Here is a 22628-nt window from a genome sequence, read left to right on the forward strand (position 1 = left end):
AGTAGGTGTGCAGCATATCAAAACTATATTATATATTGACATCATATAACATTTTTTGGACAACATACTATACTACTTTACATGTAAACCTAGCTTTTAAGTAAAAAAAGAACCCAAAAAAATAAAGCCACCAAACAATATTACTTCATCTTCTTTAACTTAATATTAGGGATATATAAATATTGATCCCATATTTTTTTACTAACCTTTTTGTTAAATAATACGAAAATATTTCATTTGCCACATAATCATAACTAAAAGTTAAAAATATGATCAACTAGCTAGAATATTGCTTATAGCCAAACATGGGATGAATTTATAAATTACACTAATCAGTTTTTTTATATTTATTTATGAACTGTGTGTCGTGGGGAATGTACCATCCGACACCAATGATTTTTTACAAAAGTTGAACAGTATTTGTTATTTTTTATTTTTGAAGAAAAGTTGAACAAATTGATTTTTTTATACTTGTCAAAATAATAAATATCGTTTTGAACCAATTATGTTAAAGTTGTGTTTTAATTTATAGAAGTGTACTTTGGAATAACACTTTTTTTCTTGTGCATAAATAGGGTAGTTTTCTGTTGATTCTACACACATTTAATCATAGATACTTGAAGCATTTTCTCCATTGGAGAGCAATACGTGTGTCCTTGTTTTTTTTTCCTCTTTCATAAATTCAACATGGTATCAGAGCCTAGGTTTTTTTTTGATTTGATTATGTTGCTTGATCATAATTGTTAGAAGGATCTGCAATTTTTTTTCTCTTCGTTGTCGCTGAGGAATCTACTTTGATAGCGATGGCTTCAGCTGTGAATGATGTTCTGGATCCGCTTTATGTCAATCCATCCGACACACCAGGGCTCAATCTGATCAATGAGCAACTAATCGGTACTGAAAACTATGGGATCTGGAGTCGCGCCATGTTAATTGCTTTGCGAGCTAAGAATAAGCTTGCATTCATCGATGGAAGCTGTAAAAGGCCAGCCTCTGAACCGGAAAAAATATCGCAATGGGAGAGATGTAATGCCATTGTTTTATCCTGGATTATGAATGCTGTGTCGAAGGAGATTTTTTATGGAATTGTGTATTCAACTGATGCCGCTGTAGTCTGGAATGATCTGCGTGAACGATTCAACAAAGTGAACGGTTCCAGGATCTTCACACTTCATCGTGAAATCGGTTGTCTTGTTCAAGGTAATAACTCGATCTCCGTATACTATTCAAAGCTTAGACAGCTGTGGGATGAATATGGATCTCTAGTCACATTACCTACGTGCTCTTGTGAATCTTCGAGGCAATATGTTGAATTTGATCAACAACATAAGCTCCTTCAGTTTCTCATGGGACTCAATGAAAGCTTTGTGCATATTCGAAGCCACATTTTAATGATGACTCCTCTCCCTACTGTAAATAATGCATTTGCCATTATTTCACAAGAAGAATCACATCGAAGTCTATTAAGTGTTGTTCCACAACAACTCGACTCTGCTGCATTTTTTTCTGCTCAAAATAAGAAGAAATTTGATGTTCGTTGTGAGCATTGTAACTTACTTGGTCATCGCAAAGAGAATTGCTTTCGGTTGGTAGGGTATCCTCCTGGACACAAACTGTATAAAGGACAGTGGAAAGGGGGTAATCAAAGGTACAATAGGGAAGGCGACATCAGAGATAAGCCGATAGGAAGAGCTAATGTTTCTGTTTTAAACCCTGGAGAGGTTGAACAATCTATGCACTCCAAGAACACTGGGTCCTTTTTCACCCCTGAATAGTATGCTGCCATTGTCAAGCTCCTTGCGAAGCAACCACCAGACACTGAAACTCACTCCTCTGATTCTTCTGCAAACATGGCAGGTATTGTTCCACCTTCTTCTAATATTGACACCAGATGGATACTTGATACAGGCGCAAATGATCACATAGTTGGGCGTCATGGTTTCCTTGGAAACTTTAAGTCTTATGCCACTGCCACGGGTTCAATCCAATTGCCAAATGGTAGTACTACCAAAATTACCAATTTAGGATCCATGTATCTTAACAAAGCCATTACTCTTTCCAATGTCCTCTTTGTTCCAGATTTTCGTCACAATCTTCTATCCATTTCCAAATTCACTAAGGAACATCACTGTTTTGTCACCTTCTTCCCTTGTTTTTGTGTCTTTCAGGACCTCTCAAGTGGGAGGATAATGGGGATTGGTAAGGAGAGTCATGGCTTATACTACCTAGACAATTCCAGTTTGCAGTCCAGCAATGTTTCCACTCCTTCTACATTGCCAGCCTCTCAATTTCAATTGTATAGATCGTCACTTTCCGCTGTAAACCATTCACCATGTACTTCCGTGTCACCCGAAACTTTATGGCATCAACGCCTTGGACATATTTCTTTATCCCAAATGAAAATGTTATCTTTTTTGCCTGCTGAATTTGAGTTGTCTCACTGCTCTGTTTGTCCTTTATCTAAGCAAACACGTATGAGTTTTCCACAACGCAGGTCCTCTAGTTCCACTATGGCATTTCAGTTGATACATATGGATGTCTAGGGTCCCTTTAATACGCCCACGCATCATGGGAAGCGTTTTTTTATTACTATTGTTGATGATTTCACGCGTTCCACTTGGGTATACCTCATGCATTCTAAATTAGATGTCCTTCCCTTAATCAAGCGATTCTTGATTTTCATTAAGACACAATTTTCGGCTGATGTTAAAACCATTAGGACTGATAACGCTATGGAGTTTTGCCAGCAGGAATGTTCTGCCATTTTCCATTCCCTCGGCATTCTCCACCAACGTTCATGTCCATATACCCCTCAACAAAATGGCTTAGTGGAACGCAAACACCGACATATCCTCAACATTGCTCGTTCCTTGATGTTCCAAGCTTCTTTTCCAACTCCATACTGGGGATTTTGTGTGCTTGCTTCGGTTTACATTATTAATCGAACACCAACACCCCTTTTATCAAATAAGACACCCTTTGAAGCATTGTTTGGTTCTTCGCCTTCTTATTCACATCTACGGGTTTTGGGTTGCTTGTGTTACGTTTCCACTTTACCCAAAGGAGATAAATTTGCCCCTCGTGCCAGTGCTTGTGTCTTTCTTGGCTATTCCAGTAACCAAAAAGGATACAAGGTTCAAGATCTAACCACCAAAAGATTTTTTGTTTCCAGGGACATCGTATTTCATGAAGATATATTTCCCTTCTCACGTGTTCCAGATATCCAGCCTATCTTTTCCATCTTAGATGTGCCCATTCCTATCCCTGAACCCTTACCACCGCCTCCCCACCCACAAGCACCTTCTCCTGATCATGTCCCCTGTCCTACTCGCCACTCCACTCGCATTTCCAGACCACCCATTCGGTCTCATGACTACATTTGCTCTAACTCTCATTCATCTTTCTCCTGTACACATTCTCTTTCCAACTATGTTCAATATACTGGTCTATCCCATGATTATCGTGCTTTTCTATCATCTTTCTCTGCAATAAAAGAACCTTCCACCTACCATGAGGCAATTCTTGATCCCCGTTGGCAACATGCTATGGACCTCGAGTTACAGGCTTTGGCCAGTAATCATACATGGGAGATTGTTGATCTTCCTCAAGGGAAAATTCCTATTGCAAATAAGTGAGTCTATAAGATTAAATACCATCCCGATGGCAGTGTGGATCAGTTTAAAGCACGTCTTGTTGCTAAAGGGTATACTCAACTCTTTGGTGTGGATTTTCATGATACTTTTTCCCCTGTGGCTAAGATTGCCACAGTTCGATGCCTTCTAAGTGTTGCTGCCATGTCTGATTGGCCCTTATACCAGATGGACGTCACAAATGCGTTTCTCCAGGGTGATCTTGATGAAGAGATTTACATGGTCTTACCTCAAGGCTTTCGAAGTCAGGGGGAGCTTCACGAGGGACTTCGAAATCCGAACGAGATACAACGCACTAAGGTATGTAAGTTGATGAAATCCCTCTATGGCCTTAAACAAGCTTCGAGACAATGGAATCTGAAATTCACATCCATCATGAAAGGTGCTGGATTCTGCCAATCAAAGCATGACCACTCATTGTTTGTTAAGAAAGAGCGAGAGTTCATTACCATATTATTGGTGTATGTAGATGATATAGTGATCATGGGCAATCACGAGGAATCAATCGAAACACTCAAGAAGCACCTAAACCTGCATATCAAACTTAAAGATCTGGGAACACTGAGATACTTTCTCGGCATAGAGGTTGCTAGATCAAAGGAAGGGATATGTTTGAACCAAAGAAAATATGCTCTTGAACTTATATCAGATGCGGGCTTATCTGGTGCAAGGATTTGTGATAGTCCTATGGAACAAAATGGTAGGTTTACGTCAAAAGATTTTGATGAAAGTGCAGGGCAAGATACTAGTGTCGATCCTCTGTTACCCGACGCTAGTGCATACCGAAGATTAGTTGGCCGACTTATATATCTCACAGTGACAAGGCCTGATATTTGCTTTGCGGTACAGACATTAAGTCAATTTATGAACACTCCTAAGACATCGCATTTAGAGGCAGCATTGAGAGTGTTGCGATATATAAAGTCTGCACCTGACAGAGGAATTCTACTCTCATCACGACGCTCTTTTTCGTTGACAACATATTGTGACTCTTATTGGGGAACTTGTCCCATGACCAGAAGATCCATAACTGGATATTGCATTAAGCTGGGAGGATCTTTGGTTTCGTGGAAAACTAAGAAACAAGCGACTGTCTCAAGGTCTTCAGCTGAGGCAGAGTACAAAGCAATGGCCAACACGACATGTGAAGTAGTTTGGTTGGTCGGTATTCTAACTGATATGGGGTTAGAGTTAACGCTTCCAGTAATGTTGCATTGTGACAGCACTGCGGCTTTACACATCGCAGCGAATCCAATGTATCACGAAAGAACGAAACATATAGAGATCGATTGTCATCTAGTTCGAGAAAAGATTCGTAACGGGTTAGTCAAGACATCGCACATCAAAACTGAAGAACAACCAGCAGATTTGTTTACCAAGGCTTTGAGCAAAACTCAACATAGAAATCTGTTGTTCAAGCTTGGAATGGTTAAGCTATTCCAAGCTTGAGGGGGAGTGTTAAAGTTGTGTTTTAATTTATAGAAGTGCACTTTGGAATAACACTTTTTTTCTTGTGTATAAATAGGGTAGTTTTCTGTTGATTCTACACACATTTAATCATAGATACTTGAAGCATTTTCTCCATTGGAGAGCAATACGTGTGTCCTTGTTTTTTTTTCCTTTTTCATAAATTCAACAAATTCTTTAGTCCATTCCCATTTTAGAATTTTATGTGTATTTTTCGAGAGAACCTATGTTGCACATCTATCATGTACACGTACACTCACTAATTGAATATGATGAAAAATATAAAAATAGTACATCGAATAGGTGAGTGTCAAATCATCGGTGTTTACATAAGTGTGCACGATAAATGTACAACATATCAAAACGCACACTTATGTGAGTATCGATGAGGTGTCAGTCACTTATTGAATGTTATGAAATATATAAAAATTACACATTCAATAGGTGAATGTCACATCATTAGTGCTCATTTAGGTGTGCACGATAGGTGTACAACATATCAAAATTATATATATATAACGTCATTTACTGCACGAAAATTTAAATTTTTAAGAAAAAAGTTATATATGTTAGCAATTTTGATCATGTATATTTTATTATGTGCGATTTTGATTTGTTTATGTAATCAAATTTTAGTCTTGTTATTGCATTTATCTATTTTGATAATTTTAATCATTTTTCATCAGGAATGCTGACATGAGATCCACACATGTAAGTAACACATCATTGCCACGTAGAAAAAAATGGCTAACATTTCCACAAGAAATTATAGATAAGAGATTGAGATTGAAATTTGATAACATAGAGAATCAAAATCACAAAGAGATGAACATACATATCAAAAATACAAATTTTCAATTACTGAATAAAGACTTGAACCATATTGTTCACAAGAGTTTTAACACATTAATGACTAAATCTATTATTATCTATAATACAAAAGCGTTATATACTAACTATATGAAATCATGTTGTAATTTTGGATTTGCATAAAACAACCTCCATTTTATCAAACTAACTTTATAATTTTACTATATTACAATGATATTTTTATTTACATTTTATTTTATCTCATATCGTTTAAATTTCAAAAAATTATAACTTCAATTTAAAACTAAAAGCTGCTTGATTGCTTATTTTTTTTACGGAACACACATATCGCATGTACCACAATCCGCTAATAATAATCAAGAATCATATTATTCTTTATACATTATTTATACATCATTATACAGTTACACGAATGGATACTATTAAAGAAGCACAACGTAACCTCATGTGATTTAACCCCATTACGGGGTATTATTACAGCTAAAGCTAATGTAATAATATTTTACTCTCAACTTTGAATATGCTCGTCACTCATGTTTTTGTATGTACTTTATATATGATTACTGACGATGTATATTTATATGAACATGAACTAATATTCATTTATTGGATGTACAAATCGTCGACTCAGTTTACATATGAGTTTGAGCATCAGTTGAAGTATTGGATTAAAAACACACGTATAGGCAAAAACTTGTGTGAGACGGTCTCACGAGTTGAATTTTGTGAGACGGATATCTTATTTGGGTTATCCATGAAAAATTATTACTTTTCACAGATAAAGATTCGTGAGACCGTCTCACAAGAGACCTACTCATGATATATATAATATATATATATTCTCTCCGTGTCTCTCTACGGTCTTTACGCTCCATCCTCCTCAACCTTTTCTCTCCCCACTCGATTCTTCTTGTTTTCTATTCGCCCTAGGTTTAAAATCTTGTGCTTTAATTTATTTATAAAATATTAATTCAGATCATTTTTATACTGTTTCTTCTTTGCTGAAAATTATTATTTTTCCTTGTTTCCTGTTCTATCTTAATTTTCTTGTAGTATATGGCTGGTTTGGACTTAGGTTCAGCTTCTCACTTTGTTTCTCAGCTCCAGAGACCTGAGGTCCATCTTCAAAGATCTGAGGCTGATGAATCGAATCGGAACCGGTTTTCGAATGAAAATACTGATGATTCCCATCAGGCTTTCGATTTAGTCACCTCAAATAATAACTCCGGTGATGCGGTGGAGCGTAGGCCCAGAGGCCGTCCGGCGGGATCCAAGAACAAACCTAAACCACCGGTGATCATAACCCGGGAAAGTGCAAACACGCTACGGGCACACATACTCGAGGTCAGTAGCGGCTGGGACGTGTTCGATGTCGTGGCCACCTATGCACGGAAGCGGCAGCGAGGGATCTGTATATTGAGCGGGACGGGTACGGTCACCAACGTCAGTTTGAGGCAGCCCTCCGCGGCAGGCGGCGTCGTAAATCTACAAGGCCGATTTGAGATTTTGTCATTGACCGGGTCGTTCCTGCCGCCGCCTGCGCCGCCGGGAGCTACCAGCTTGACTATATATTTGGCTGGCGGGCAAGGACAGGTGGTGGGAGGAAATGTTGTCGGCGCTTTGATCGCCTCAGGGCCCATTACCATCATTGCGGCATCTTTTACTAACGTGGCCTATGAAAGGCTCCCATTAGAGGAAGAAGAAGCAGAACTCCAGATGCATACGCCGCCATCGGCGTCTGAGCCTCTGGGCGGCAGCGGAGGGAATGGTGGTGGAAGTGGAGGAGTGGGTGGGAATCATTTTCCTGATCCATCATCAATGGGACTTCCTTTCTTCAATCTGCCACTCAACATGACTAACGGACAGCTCCCAATGGACAGCGGTGCATGGACCGGAAACTCCGGTGGCGGTGGACGGCCATCGTACTAGGGCACGTTACAAGTTTAGAGAATTAAGTATCAGTAAGAATTCTCTAAAACTTCTTCAATTCTCTTGTACATTTAAATTTTTATTACTATATTGTTTGTGCTAATTATCATGAATTAGACTTTAATTGATTTTTCTTGCCTGTGATGAACAAAATTATCATCTTTTCTGGAACTTTTGATGAAATTTAAGACTTTGTGCGCACATTTCTTTAATGCAACTTGTTATATATGTAATGTTGAGATACATACATAGCTTCTCTCTTACCAAAATCTATGATAAATTTGATAGATTTCCTAAATTTACTTAGAATAAACCTGATAGACAAACACAAGAAAGATCTGTGGATGAATCAAGTAGTTTAAAATACGTAACAAAAGACCAAATTCTTCTGTCTCAGTGTTAGGAGACCATGGACTTCCACAATAAACGTAGATTAATGCAAAATCCGAATATAATACAAGTGAATTTACATGATTTAATGATAATAAACAAGTCAAATAGTGTGTAAAAAAGTAAAAGGGAAGAAAAATTCTGCTATGACCAATGGTAATGTCAAGAACAAAGAAAATTCTTCTTTTTTTTGGGGTGCAAAAAGAAAAAAAGGAAAAAAAAACAACAACTTGCCTTGATTGACAGATTAAGAAAAATCGTTCATCTCTAGGAATTTACAATCGGTATATAATTCTTCACGAGTTGAACTAAATGCGTAGAAAAATATAGAATATACGATTAGAGCTGGACAGAACATCAAATACTTTATGCTTATAATTTTTTTCGTGAGAGGAGATTAAGCTATAATCCCATGCAAAATCAAATATATGTATTCCATACGTAATAATCTGATATTTAAATTAAAATTACCTAACCTGATCGTCCAGATATATTTATAATCGGTTTGAATGAACTTCTGGACTCGAAATTCTTTTATGAATCAATTATGTCACAACTATTTTCGTTCAGTTGTGTATATATTTCATATAATATATCATATGTATAGCAGAGAGATTGATATTAATATACAACATTCTTTATATGTATATATATGTTCCTATTGACTTTAAATAGCTATAGATGTATGTTTTCTATTAATGTTTTTTTCCCTTCTCAAAATGCCCGACTTATATTTAGGGTTTTTATGTATGTACACACATATACCGTTGAGCAGTTCAGCGATGCTCACAGTGGGTGTCCAGAAATCAATAATATATGTTTATATATAGTCTAGTCTTAGTTTGATTTTACTTTTGTATGAGTTGGGTACCAAAGGGCACAAAAAGGGGTAGTTTAAGATTAGTGGTAAGAAGATATAAATTATAATGAAGAAAATGGAGTTGAAGCTATCAATATAATATTCAATGCATCTATGCAATACTTAGGCGTAAATTCAAGTTGTAATTACAATAAAGATATCCCTAGTACAAAAAAAATGATAATCATATTTTTGAATTATATAATTTTATGAGTAATTTGATCTCTTTTTCAAAATATATTAAATCGTTCATTCGTTTTGTTCGATCCCTTTAGTATTTCGAATAACTGATATAATATATTGAAATGAATGTAAAACAAATAATTCTGATCATAAACTTCATATCATCTGGAAAAAATGATTGAATGCAAGAATGATATTTAAAAAAAATTTACAATAATTCATACATTAAATCTTATTTGATTCCAACAAAAAAAAAAGGGCATGATTTAAGCTTAAGAATAAGAATCCCAATTAACGCATTCCTTATTTCCTCTCACTCGCACCTCCACACGCGATAATTCCATGTAATTTCTTAGTATAATGATAAATTTATTAGTCTTTTTATTTGAAAATATATTATGTAAGATATATAAACTCTATAAAACAATTTTCAGTCCTAATTCAAAAATTAAAGTCCGTACATTTCGTATTTTTCTTGATTTTTTTTTTTTTTTTTTTACTCCCGAGACTCTGGCCCCTAGTAGTAACTACCTTTTGTTTAAGCCCTTTTTCTTAATCCCAAAAAAGCTCCACACATTTTAGCTTTAATACAGTTCTTAAATTTGACCTTAGAAAAAGGAAAAATCATTATCAAAAACTTTAATATGCACAATACATAATATTCATACGATTATGTCCGACAAAAGTGTGTGCATAGTAAGTACTATATATATATATGTGTGTGTGTGATATGTTTCACACCCCTTTGGTCACCCATGGACGCCATCACTCACCTATAGTTTTCATTAAAAAAAAAAAAGCAACACAGCTTATATCCCGACGGCGGCAAGAAGCTGTATGCGAGCGACGACGAGCAGCATTATGGTGATATAATTTTTGACTTAGGATGTGCAACATATCACACACAAATATATATAGTGATGCTCAAATAAGTGTTCACGGTAACTCTCCCGAAGACATGTGAATCGCCCCCGTGACTTTTAATACCGTTGCTCAATCCTCCTTCCGTGATTTAAAAATAATTCAAAAGGATCATTAAAACTGAAAGAAACCTATATACTGTGATCAACAATCTTCTTCAACGACTAAGCTGAAAGAAGGTTATTTGCTTGAAGTTACATATAAATATATAATAATGTACATAATTTATGTAAAATAAATGTATAAAACAACATTTTGATTTAATTAAGGTATAATGCCAATAAGATGAATATCATTACGCATAAAATTAGCTGTGAAACAGTAAATAGTAATTTGTATCATTTTATTTATTTTTTACTTATTTGAATAGTTTAAATTTTTTTAAAATTAAATGAATATATATTTTATTTAAATCAATGATACTCGGGGATGAACCAACCCAAACAAATCCCAACAACCTGAAGGAAATAGATAAAAATCATATATTTATACAATATAAATATAATTTATTTGTTGAACATATATATATTTAAAATTCCAAGTTTGTTTAGGATCAAAATGGCAAAAGATGAAAAGAACTGTTTACAAAGCTTATTTGCATTGCCCAAAATGTGCAGTCGACATCCAAAGACCTCTCTTGGGAATCCCAGTTCTGTTTTTATTAATCCACTTACTTTCTTTTTTTTGTTTCCCTTGAAATTATTCATATAATTTATGAAATGATTTTAATATATATTACATCTATCTAGTCTCATGAATACTCAGTTGATGATATATATGTAAAACTGGTTATTTAATAACAATGAACTCACTTATTTTTGTCACGTAACTTGCACGTTTTTTATTTTTCGTCATGTTATCGTTCCATTCACAATTTTAACTCATTAACTTATACTGGTACTTTTTCACCATACACGTTTAGTAATTTTCGTCGTCACGTCATCCAATCCAATGATAAAAGACTAAAATAAAAAAAAATGAGTAGACTAAGATAGTAAATTGACCGACAACATGACAAAAAAATGAAAAACATGCCAGTTAAAAAATAAAAAAATGTAACTTTCGAGATTAATTACCATATTTCCATATCTTTATATAGTTTTTGAAAACTAGTTGATAAATACTTACTTTACATTAAATATTTAGGATACATATCTAATAAAAATGTTTTTAAATTTATAATTGATGTTAACAATGCAACTCAAATATTTTAAACTATACAATATCTCGTATATCATATTTCGATTGCTCTACCAAAAGTACAATTATAGTTTGGTATCATATATGCAAATCAATTTTTTTCAAAAAAAAAACTTTGCGTGATTCAAAACTATTTTTGCAAGTGTACATAATGTGAAAACAGACATAAAGACTCAAATTATAAAGGTTGAATGTGTGATCGAATCCGAAAAACTTGTAAAATACATGCGCGAAAGGGTGCGCAAGCACGTCGAAATTATACCATCTAAAGAGAAGATAGAGGAGAAAAAAGAAAAGAAGAAAGTAGAAAGAAAAGTAAATGTTGAGACTGATGGGAAACAAGTCGGATAATTTAAGGAAATAGAGAAAATAGAGGTTAAAAACATGGAGGGTGAAGTCCCATACTTCATACATTACATCATACATAATGCACCTCAGTTCTTTAGCCGAAACTGGCGCGAAAAAGAGGCTTAGGACCAATATCATTACAAGATCAGCTATCTATAAAGTTAATATCTATGTTTTCTCGTGAAAATATAATTTACTGCATATGTTACATTCATATATTAATTTCTCATTATTCTCTAAAATACTAAATAAAATTTAAAATTTTCACATAATATTACATTTTCAACTTTAGTGAAAAATGTCATCATGAATTTTTTATTTATTGATTGTTCGTAATTGATATTATTATATATTTTAATCAAAACTTTAGTATAATTTTTTAAAATGTTCTAAAAAATAATAAAATTTATTCATCGATTCGATGGCAGAAGATTATTATCATCATATGAGTGTTATTTCAAATGGTATAAATATATTTTTTTATAATAATCCTTTAAAATAATATTTAAATTTTAAATATATTCATTACTTAATATCAATAATTTGAAATGTTTATTCAAATACTCATACTTTATTAATTTTAACAATTAATGACAAAAAATAACAGTATGTGTATCGCACGGACGAAATACTATTTTGATTGAAAAGAAAATAGAATTTTTAATGCATAAAAATATCAACATAAGAATTGAAGGGGGCAAAGTTTATACATATATAGATGCTCCCCGCCCCCCGCCCGCCCCACATCACCACCAATAACAAATATTTTAATTTAAACCCCATATATAGATGCATTTTATTATTTAACTAAATAATTCAATAAAAATAAAAAAACATAATAAATATTTTAATTTAAATACATAATAACAAAATATTGCTTAAATATATGATAATTATGTTTCGTAGATTTAAATATTTAAATTTAATAGTAAAAATTGTGTAAACAATTAATTAATTCGTAAAAAAACAATTGTTTAGGTAATGTAAATAATTCAAAAAATAAATATTACTTAAAAATTAAAGAGATCAATATCATAATAATAAAATATCCAAGAATGTCAAAATAACTTTCGATAAATTGTTTCAAAAATAAATATTTGATCAGACATCCTCTTTTATGAATCTTTTATGAATAAATCAATAATTCGAAAATCAACTTGTAAAAAAATTTAAAATATACTTAATATAACAAATAAACATTAAAAATAAATATTACATGTACAAAATTTATCATATCGAGATATAATAAAAAATTCAAATATACAATATAAAAAATATGGACAATATTTCTTAATTCTATAAAAGAAATTATTTTTTTAAAGAAAAAGCATGTCAACCCGGATCTACCCGAACCTGACCCAATCCAACCTGACTAAATTTTTTTGATTTCATTTTGGGATCCAACCCAATTTGATCCGAACTCCAAAACCCCAAACCTAACCTTTTTTTTCCGTAACAACTCATGTCGGGTTCGTTTTTGACACCGTTAAGTTATATGCTATATATTTATGAAACAAGTATTATATTGTCATGTGGAGTGTTGGAAGATTTTATTTGATATTCCAAAATGTCTATTTCATGTGGTTCAGATATTTACGCTTCAACTACTCTGTATACCTAAGCCGAGAGCTTATTCAATTCGAAATTCAATTTTCCAAAATGAAGGTTGTCCACAAAGTCTTACTTTGTTAAATAGTAGTGTCCCTCTACCGTTCGTTTTGTATTTATATAATTGATCTTTTTTTTGTATAAGTACTATTGTTAAAAAAAATTTAGAACTTAAATTTGTAAATAAAAATTTAAAATTGTATGATCTTTAATGACTTTTTTTAGAAAAAACGTTTCTATAAAGTTAATTTGTCGTGAAAACAAGAAAGCTATTTTAGGAATTGAAAAAATCGTCTTTGTTTTTGTTAGACCCAAACTTAATAAATAATATATAAGATATAGGCAAAAACTTGTGTGAGCCGGTCTCACGAGTCGTATTTTGTGAGACATATATCTTATTTGGATTATATATGAAAATGTATTACTTTTTATTATGAATATCGATATGGTTGACACGTCTCACAGATAAAGATTCGTGAGACCGTCTCACAAGAGACATACTCTAAGATATATAGATCATTTCGTTCAAATTAAAAGTATTTATGATATGTACATCTCTTTGGAAAAAAAATATGCTAGAAGTTCGATCGAGATTCATAGTTCTAAGAAAAACAAGGTATGAGAGGGGTTGGGTTGGGTTGGGGAGGGCAGGTCACCATTTCAGTACCCAACTTAACACAATCCAACGTAAGGTGGGTTGCGGATTAAGCGAGCTGATCCAGAAAAAATAAAATAAATAAAAAATTATTATAATTAGTCAAAATTATTCGTTTCATAAATAAATATTTATAAAAAATATCAATAAAATTTCTAATTATTGATTTCACACGTCTATATTTTGTACAAAATAATTAATAGAAAAATTCACGACTTTTGTTTAAAAAAATACATATATCATCATAAATTTATAATATAATTTTTTTTTTAATTTTATTTTCTTTCCAGATCTGCGGGCCAGTCCAAACCCATCCAAGTCCGTGATCAACGTGGGTTGGTCCATTTACATCTGTCTTTAAATGAGTTGAAATCTTTTCAACCAAATCAACTTAAATTGTACAGTAGAATGAGTGCATCTCCCGACCCAACCAAATTGAGGACGATACTAATATATAGAATAACCATACAAGACAAATATAAATCTTGCTGGCCTTGTTAAGTACTGCCATAAATATTAGATAATTAGATGAAATGGTTATGTTACGATGTCATTTATAAAAAGACAAAAGTTTGTGTGGAGATGTTCTCACGTCTCGTATTTTGTGAGACAGATATCTTATTTTGGTCATCCATGAAAAAAGTATTATTTTTTATTGTGAATATCGGTAAGATTGATCCGTCTCACAGATAAAGATTCGTGATACCGTCTCACAAGATACCTACTCTTTATGAAATAGAACGTTTTTTATTGTATTTCAAAATATCATTAATAATAAAAATGTAATAATAACCTTTTTTTTGTCACCCGCGAAATACCATAGGTATATCATAAAAAATTTCATGAAATCCTGTCATTAAATGATTTTGTGCGAAAGATGCTCGATCCGATTCGTAAAATAAATATCATTTTTACGATAAAAATATTATTTTTTATAAATATTATAAATCGTATTATAAATAAAATATATGAAATTTTCTCACAAAATATATAAATAGAATTAAAGAGTGTAAGATAATAACAAGAATCGGCAGTGTCTTCACGTGGTAATGATCCACTTATCATGTGACACCAAGCCCCCACTCCCTGCCTTCCGTGTTCTCGCTGTTCCGATCACACACACACACACTTTTGAGTCTCCCCAGGTCTCTCTCTACTTTCATAAATGCACAATTTTTTGAGTCTTGTTTCTGTAAACCCATCAAAATTCTTGCTCAGAAATCATAAATGTTGTGGGGATATATATAACTATACTATAAACTCAGACGCTCGTACCAGACGTGAGTGTGAAGGTGAGCGGGCTGAAGATGGGATGTTTGCAGTCCAAAACTGCTAATGTCCACTCCCCTGATCAGGAATCTTCACAGCCCGACTCGAAACCGGATCCGGGTATTCCTTGTTTCTCATTGTTTTGTCCTTCTCATCAATCTCTTTGGATTGGATGTTTGGTGTGTGTATTTGTGTGGTTTCAAGTGATTAAGATGATTCTCACATTGTTAGTAATTAGTGAATAATGGTTGTAAGTGTAGAAGTTTTATTCGTCGGAATTGACTTGGCATATCTCATATCAGTTCGTGTGTGGATATTGAGTCTGAACTTGTATTTTCTTTATGGGGGAGATTTGCAGAAATGGGTGCATGATATACACAGAGATGCCTAGTTTTGCCGAAAAAAGAGAGAATTTTTTTTTTTGCCCAGACTCATTTGTGCGACTTACTCATGCCTATTTGCTTAGAGGCACGTTAAACCTCATTACAGTTTGGAACTTATAAGATCAGATTTGTTCCTCTTTGATTCGTTTCTCGTCGACTTAAGTTTTTAAGTAACAGGTTTGCACTTATAGTTTGTTTGGCATGTACACAGTATTTGTTGTACAATGTTCTACCTTTTACATGTGTTAAAACTGGAGGATGTACATGTTTTTTTTTTTGAAGGGAATGGTGACACAGTGGATCAAGGTCAAGTCCCTGCATTCAAAGAATTTGGGCTTGCAGAACTTCGTGCAGCAACAAATGGATTCAGCAGTGAGCTGATAGTTTCAGAGAGTGGGGAGAAGGCACCTAACGTTGTCTATAGAGGGAAACTTCGAAGTAATCGGCTTGTTGCTATTAAGCGCTTCTCAAAGCAGTCGTGGCCTGATGCTCAGCAGTTTGTGGTGGGTTTTCTTCATCATAAGGGGATTGATCTCTCCTTTTATTCACATTGGCATAATTTTTATTCTCCGTGTTCTTTATGGTGGTCTAAAAGTAGTTCTTGGTACTATGACTTGATGTCTCCTATGTTGGATTTCTTGGTCACTTTATCAGTTTTAAATTGGCGTCAGTTATACTATTTTCAGTTGCATATTAGGGGTGTGATGGTTGTAGATTCTTTTTTGGGTGGTATTATTTTAAGTTATTTAAATTTACTGATTTTTGTCACAGATATTATCCTCCTTCCAAAAATTGGATTTATGGTCCCTTTTTTATCTACTGGGACAGAATAATTTATTTGCTATATATAATGGTGTGATTCGCATCATAGATTTATCTGCTTTGGAAGCATACGTTGCAGTTCTATGCAATCAATTTAAACCACTTGTCTTTGACAGACAAGCTCTATTTGACACTGAACCACTTGATTGTTTATAACGACGATTATGTTTATGGAAATCTGTTCTTAGGAGAATTTTGTTGGACTCTGAAATCACATTGCCAATAATGATGCTCTTGATCTAATTCATTTGCAGGCAGAAGCTGCTGGGGTTGGCAAGGTTAGACATAAGAGATTAGTGAACTTAATTGGATGTTGTGTAGGAGGGGATGAACGCCTGTTAGTTGCCGAATATATGCCCAATGATACACTTTCAAAGCATCTCTTTCACTGTATGAACACGTTCATTTTTCTCGACTGATATAATTCTGAACTTCAATTTTTATTTCTTTGATTTCATTCTAAGACTTGTTCTCTGTTAGCCCATAACCCTGATTGGACATGATGCCACTCTATTTCTATGAAAATTTTGCATTGTAAAACATGGTTTTTTTTAATTTATTTTGCAGTCTCTTACTGTGTTCTTACTTGTTTGGTTGTAGGGGATAAACAGCCTTTGCCATGGGAAATGCGCGTGAGAGTTGCATACCACATAGGACAAGCTCTTGACCATTGCAATTCAGAAAATCGCAAAATCTATCACGATTTAAATGCTTACAGAGTTCTTTTTGATGAGGTTAGTAGCTTGAAATTAAGTTTCTTTCCAAGTATTGCCATTTTCTACTCTTTTTTCAGTCTCTCGTCTGCATTTATGATGCATGGGAAAGTACAGAGGATATGTTTATCTCTCAGTTCTGGAACACAAACTTCTTTTTGGATGTTAAACTTCATGATACTCCCTTAGGTGTTGTTTTACTTGAGACACAAACTATCTAAACTGTCATAGAAACATAAAAAATATGCTCTATCCGTCGATGCCAAATAATAGGTATCGAGATTTACAAGTTGTCTGATTGGATTAGTTTTTACGTACAGGATGGTGACCCCCGACTATCCAGTTTTGGCTTGATGAAAAACAGTAGGGATGGAAAGAGTTATAGCACCAATTTAGCTTACACTCCTCCTGAGTTTTTGCGTACAGGTAAGTTCATGTACGCACCACTCCTTGGAACTATGCCACATCATTTGAATTTTGTTTAATGTATTTTTTAAGTTTCATTCTTGTATGCATTCTATGTGACCCAAACCCGGACTTTCGTTCTAGTGAACCAGTTCTTTCACCACTTGTATAATTGGTTTACAATTAGTTTTATTGAATATAGAATGCATATCCATGAAATTTTAATTTTAGAATCTTTAGTCTTCTTGCACTATTATTTGTGTGTAAATCTGTGGCCTAGATTCGAAACTAAGTTGAAAAGTAAATGAAAATGGCAGTCGTTTTACCTGAAATTCCCTCCCATTCTCATCTAGTTCTTTTTCTCACATCTGAATATCGAAAAACATGTCCAAAATAGATCTGACTTCCATTTCTTAGGTTGTCTGATTATCTCCGCATGCTAGTAGACATGTCTAGTTTATAATCTTCTTCTATCTCACAGGAGGGTTATTCCTCACGGTTTCATGATATAGATTATGTTGGTGTAGAGACTCTTATGAAATAAGGGTGGAAAATACTTGCCAACCAAGTCCCTCCAGGCTCCAAATGGGTTATTTGTTTATTTTTGTTGTGTTTTTTACATTTGAGGTATTCTGAGAGAAATATAAGACGACCATTGCTCTCATACATCTTTATTGTGAAGATTGGCTTCCATTTGATGGAGTGCTGAATCACAAGTCATGACTTAAATTTTGTACATTTCCTTTTGATACTTTTTGAAGAAATAGGAAGTAATGGATGCAGTAGGCTGTGCCTTGCCTATCTTGACTGGTCTGAAAGATTGCATGTCTATCCTTGCTAGAGAAAGCAATATATAATCATATCGTATAGTCCTCAGTTTATTTCCCTTTTCAGCCAAGTTATTCTTTTGATGATCTTGGCAATCAAAATTTGAATTCGTGTCATGGTCTGCAAGTTTGTTGGTTCTGTACGTTATGCACTTCACCTATTTTTGGTGTCTTGAAGTAGGAACATATTCAGATTTCAGCCATTGCCCGGTTTGAAAATTTTCACTTTTATGCCTTATTTTTTTAACAACTTCAACTTTTATACTTTTCTACCTTAGATAATTTCTATTTGTGTTGGAACTCTATGCTGTTTTGTTTTTATTTGGTTATTATCAAATCTTGCAATCTTTGTTTTCTAACTCACTTCTCTTTGCAGTTTTATAATAATCATGCATGCTTGCTAAATTACCGGAGTTCTTGTTCGGTTTTTTGATAATTTAACAATATATTTCATTTCTTTGTACCTTTTCAGGCAGGGTGATCCCAGAGAGTGTGATATATAGCTACGGAACCGTTCTTCTGGACCTTCTGAGTGGAAAGCATATTCCACCTAGCCATGTATGTACCCCTCCCTTGCTAAGAGTGCTAATATTTTGATAATTTACGTGGTACAAAATGAGCAATCGACGTTATATAAATAGTTAATATTTCGATGTACGAAAATAAACTTGTGTGCATGTTCTTTCAACGAGTCTCTAGAAAATTGCACGTCTGTTTTTTCCTCCAGGCATTAGATTTGATCAGGGGAAAAAATGTTCTGCTGCTAACGGACTCGTCTCTGGAAGGCCAATATGCTAATGATGATGCTACTGCATTGGTTGAACTTGCCTCAAAGTGCCTCCAATATGAGGCCAGAGAAAGGCCCGATTTCAAGTTTGTTCTTACGGCTGCTGCACGTCTTCAAAAGCAAAAGGAGGTATAGCTCACAATTTTTCACCTGTCCTTATATGGAGAAGAGTTGTTAGAAATGAGTGAAAAAATGTTATTAAGACTATGATAATTTTTTTATATTTAGTGTTGGGGAAGTTCTTCTTTTATATGTATTCGATATATTTTTCTCTTTATAAAAAGGTGAATTTGTATGCTAAACTAAGAGTAAGGGAGTTTTAGCCCTTCGGTCATTGACGTAGGCTTTCGTGGCCAATTCACGTAAATATTGAGTTCTCTTCTTCATTGTATTTCTACAATTTAAATTTCATCTGGGGGCAGCTACTGAGCTTAGTGTACAAGGTTGACCTACAAAGAGATCTCTGCTGTTCTAGGTTGCATCACATGTACTAATGGGTTTCACAAGAACCCCTGTGGTTCTCCCGATCATGTTTTCTCCTCTTGGAAAGGCTTGCGAGAGGATTGACCTTTCTGTCGTTCATGACATCTTGCACAAAACAGGCTATAAAGATGAAGAGGGTCCAGACAATGAGGTCAGATTATTTTCCCGCTTTTTTTGTTAGGAATTAATGATTTTTTATTTTGTGACACTACGATTGAAATATGTTGTATGGGCTTCATGTATGGTTTTAAAAATTTGATTGGTACTATGATCGTTAACTATAAATTTTGGTATGATAACAAACACTCAGTTCTACAAACTTGATTAAACAAATGAAAGTCAGGTCATCTTGTGTTAATCAATATAAATTGGCACACTCTCCTTATGCTGGTATTAGGTCTCTCTTTTGAATACATGATTTTGTTATCTATTCCCATTTAGTGTTTATGAGAGGAAATTTTTGTATTATGCACGCTCACTCTGTGTTGTAATTGGTGAAGCTTTCTTTCCAAGAATGGACGCAACAAGTTCAGGATATGCTGAATACTAAGAAATTTGGCGATATTGCATTTAGAGACAAAGATTTCAAGAATGCAGTTGACTACTACTCCAAGGTTTCTCTTTTTTTTTTGGGTCTCATTTATTTGGTTTGATGGCGTAGCCTTTTTCCATGCCAACTTTAAATTCCTTTCTGCAAGAGACTTCATAAATTCCTTCAAATCGTTAGTTCTCTGTACCAAAGCAAATCATCATATGTATGCTTTGCCGCCGATGTGTTTGAACTCACTGATCAGGTTTTCGATGTCCTATAAGCATCCCAAATGCTGTAGTTAAAAGTTCTTTCAAGGGTTGTTACCTGATTATAAATTTCATAAGCGGTTCATTCTACTGTTCTGTTAGAAAATAAAAGGCAAATTTTAGAATCAGATTTAATATAATTTGATTGCTGGTTAGTTATGGGAACATTTGCTACCATATTTATCCTAAAACCATGTAGATTTTCTTACCTATATGAAGAGGTGACGATCGTATTGCAAACAAATAGATTTTGATCAAGTTTCAATACTTTGGACCATTGTGTCATTGATGAAGGTCTTTATGGTCGAACCTCGTAAATCCTGTATTATGTTGTATTCTATCCTCACTGTATTTTTACAACTTTAAAGTTCATAAAAATTCTGACCTGTAAACCGTTTCACCTGATCCTCTATCCACAGCTAGTATCGATGATATCTGTTCCCTCTGGCACGGTTTTTGTGAGACGGGCGTTTTCCTACTTGATGATAGGCCAACCAGAACTAGCATTGAGAGACGCTATGCAGGCTCAAGTTTGCTTGCCTGAGTGGCCTACAGCCTTCTACATGCAAGCTCTGGCCCTTTCTAAGCTCGGAATGGAGTCCGATGCTCAAGACATGTTAAACGACGGAGCCTCGTTCGAAACTAAGAAGCAAAATAGTTGGCCTAGCTAAACTACTACGCTGCAGTATCTTGGAAAGTTGGTTTCCTTGCTGCTGATGGATTAGATTCTTCTATGCACCTCGCAAGATTGGTCCAAGGAAAATTGAGTATCGAATTCTCGGACCGGTTGTAGCAAAGTTTGATGATATTTGTTGTAGTTAAGTAGGTCCATAAAAGAAATGTATAAATCAACTTTTAGGCCAACGTTATGGAGAGTTGGATTTATTACTCGTGATTACACATTGAGATGAAATGATATGCAATATTCGGTGTTTCAAATCGTGTTTATATTTTATTCAACAAGTTGAGTTCGTATGAATTATTAAAAATTAAACGCATGAAATATTACATATAAAAAAATATGATAAAATATTGATTTATTTTTTTGAAAAAATTCTCAAGCACAGTAAATTATTTTTTTATTAAAAGATAGATTTCAAAGTGATTTTGAACCTTACTCGAGTCTGGATATGGACTGATGAATTCCCGATCTCTCGTGAATATGTAACACCTCAGATTTGACGATTGTCTTCTTGTATCAAGACGGGTCTTTTCAATGTGCTTGTGTCCTCACTAAGACGTACCGTGGAAAATTTCCCAGGAGGTCACCCATCAAGGACATTGTATCAAGACGGGTCTTTCCAACGTGCTTATGTCCTCACTCATACGCACCCTGGGATACTTCCCAAAGGTCATCCATCACAAAATTGACCCAAGTCAAGCACACTTAAATTTAGAGTTATTTATATGATGAGCTACCGAAAAAAAATGCACTTTTTGAACAGTTTCGGAATCTCTATCCTCCCGGTGTAAGAAAGGTTCATCCATGTTCACTCCACCTAGAATCCTGTCAGGAGCCGCTCGGCCCCGGACCTCACATGAACTCCAAGATTATAATTGGAATAACACTGCTCTCTTGAATGAATCTTATAGTGTCAAATTTTTTAGTCTGTATCCTTGTCAGTGAGATTGTAATTGCAATAATGCAATGCGTGTAATTGAATCTCATTGTATCGAAATTTTCCAGTAACAATAGCGTATCCCCCTCGTAAAATTTGTCGAGAAGTCTGATTCTAGCATGTCACGGATCACCGTACAAATAACTTGTGTGAATCATTTGGTTGCTGAGTTGAAATGTACTTGCGACGTCAACTTTTCATTAATGAATTTGATCAATGGAGTGTCGTAATCTTTTGCATATTGCTTTTTTTGGTCTCTCCTTTTCAGACTATGCAACTAAAATAAGTTATAGCATTTCATATGTTTTTTTATGTTAAGAGCTTGAAATCTTATTCCATCAAGTTGCTTTGAAGCTCAATCTGAAACTCAAGAAACGAAGGATTTTGGTTTCGAGTTTAATTCAAATTATGTTTGAAATTCGAGCTGTTTGGTCAGAAGTTAATTTATCGGGGTGGGTTTATCAAAAGTTCAAACATTTGC

The 22628-nt window shown here is 34.2% G+C and overlaps 3 protein-coding genes across 3 annotated transcripts; all 3 read left to right on the top strand.

Moving 5' to 3' along the window:
* The first annotated feature begins 1850 nt into the window (after positions 1–1850).
* Positions 1851–3635, top strand: LOC142519566 (uncharacterized). The gene is made up of 3 exons (XM_075622611.1): positions 1851–2063; positions 2169–2318; positions 2544–3635. The coding sequence occupies exons 1-3, from the start codon at positions 1851–1853 to the stop codon at positions 3633–3635; spliced, it is 1455 nt and encodes a 484-aa protein (XP_075478726.1).
* Positions 3636–6805: 3170 nt separating this feature from the next.
* On the top strand, positions 6806–8110 carry LOC142518412 (AT-hook motif nuclear-localized protein 23-like). Its single transcript, XM_075621195.1, has 2 exons — positions 6806–6878; positions 7002–8110. Exon 2 carries the CDS (start codon positions 7005–7007, stop codon positions 7875–7877), a length of 873 nt encoding a protein of 290 aa, XP_075477310.1. The 5' UTR covers positions 6806–6878; positions 7002–7004; the 3' UTR covers positions 7878–8110.
* Positions 8111–15082: 6972 nt separating this feature from the next.
* LOC142518076 (serine/threonine-protein kinase BSK2-like) lies at positions 15083–21470 on the top strand. The gene is made up of 10 exons (XM_075620700.1): positions 15083–15430; positions 15976–16196; positions 16770–16905; positions 17116–17249; positions 17549–17654; positions 18933–19018; positions 19188–19376; positions 19723–19881; positions 20231–20344; positions 20948–21470. Exons 1-10 carry the CDS (start codon positions 15349–15351, stop codon positions 21197–21199), a joined length of 1479 nt encoding a protein of 492 aa, XP_075476815.1. The 5' UTR covers positions 15083–15348; the 3' UTR covers positions 21200–21470.
* The last annotated feature ends 1158 nt before the right edge of the window (positions 21471–22628 follow it).

The sequence above is a fragment of the Primulina tabacum genome, chromosome 11 (genome assembly GCF_025594145.1).
Source record: "Primulina tabacum isolate GXHZ01 chromosome 11, ASM2559414v2, whole genome shotgun sequence".
Lineage (NCBI taxonomy): Eukaryota > Viridiplantae > Streptophyta > Magnoliopsida > Lamiales > Gesneriaceae > Primulina > Primulina tabacum.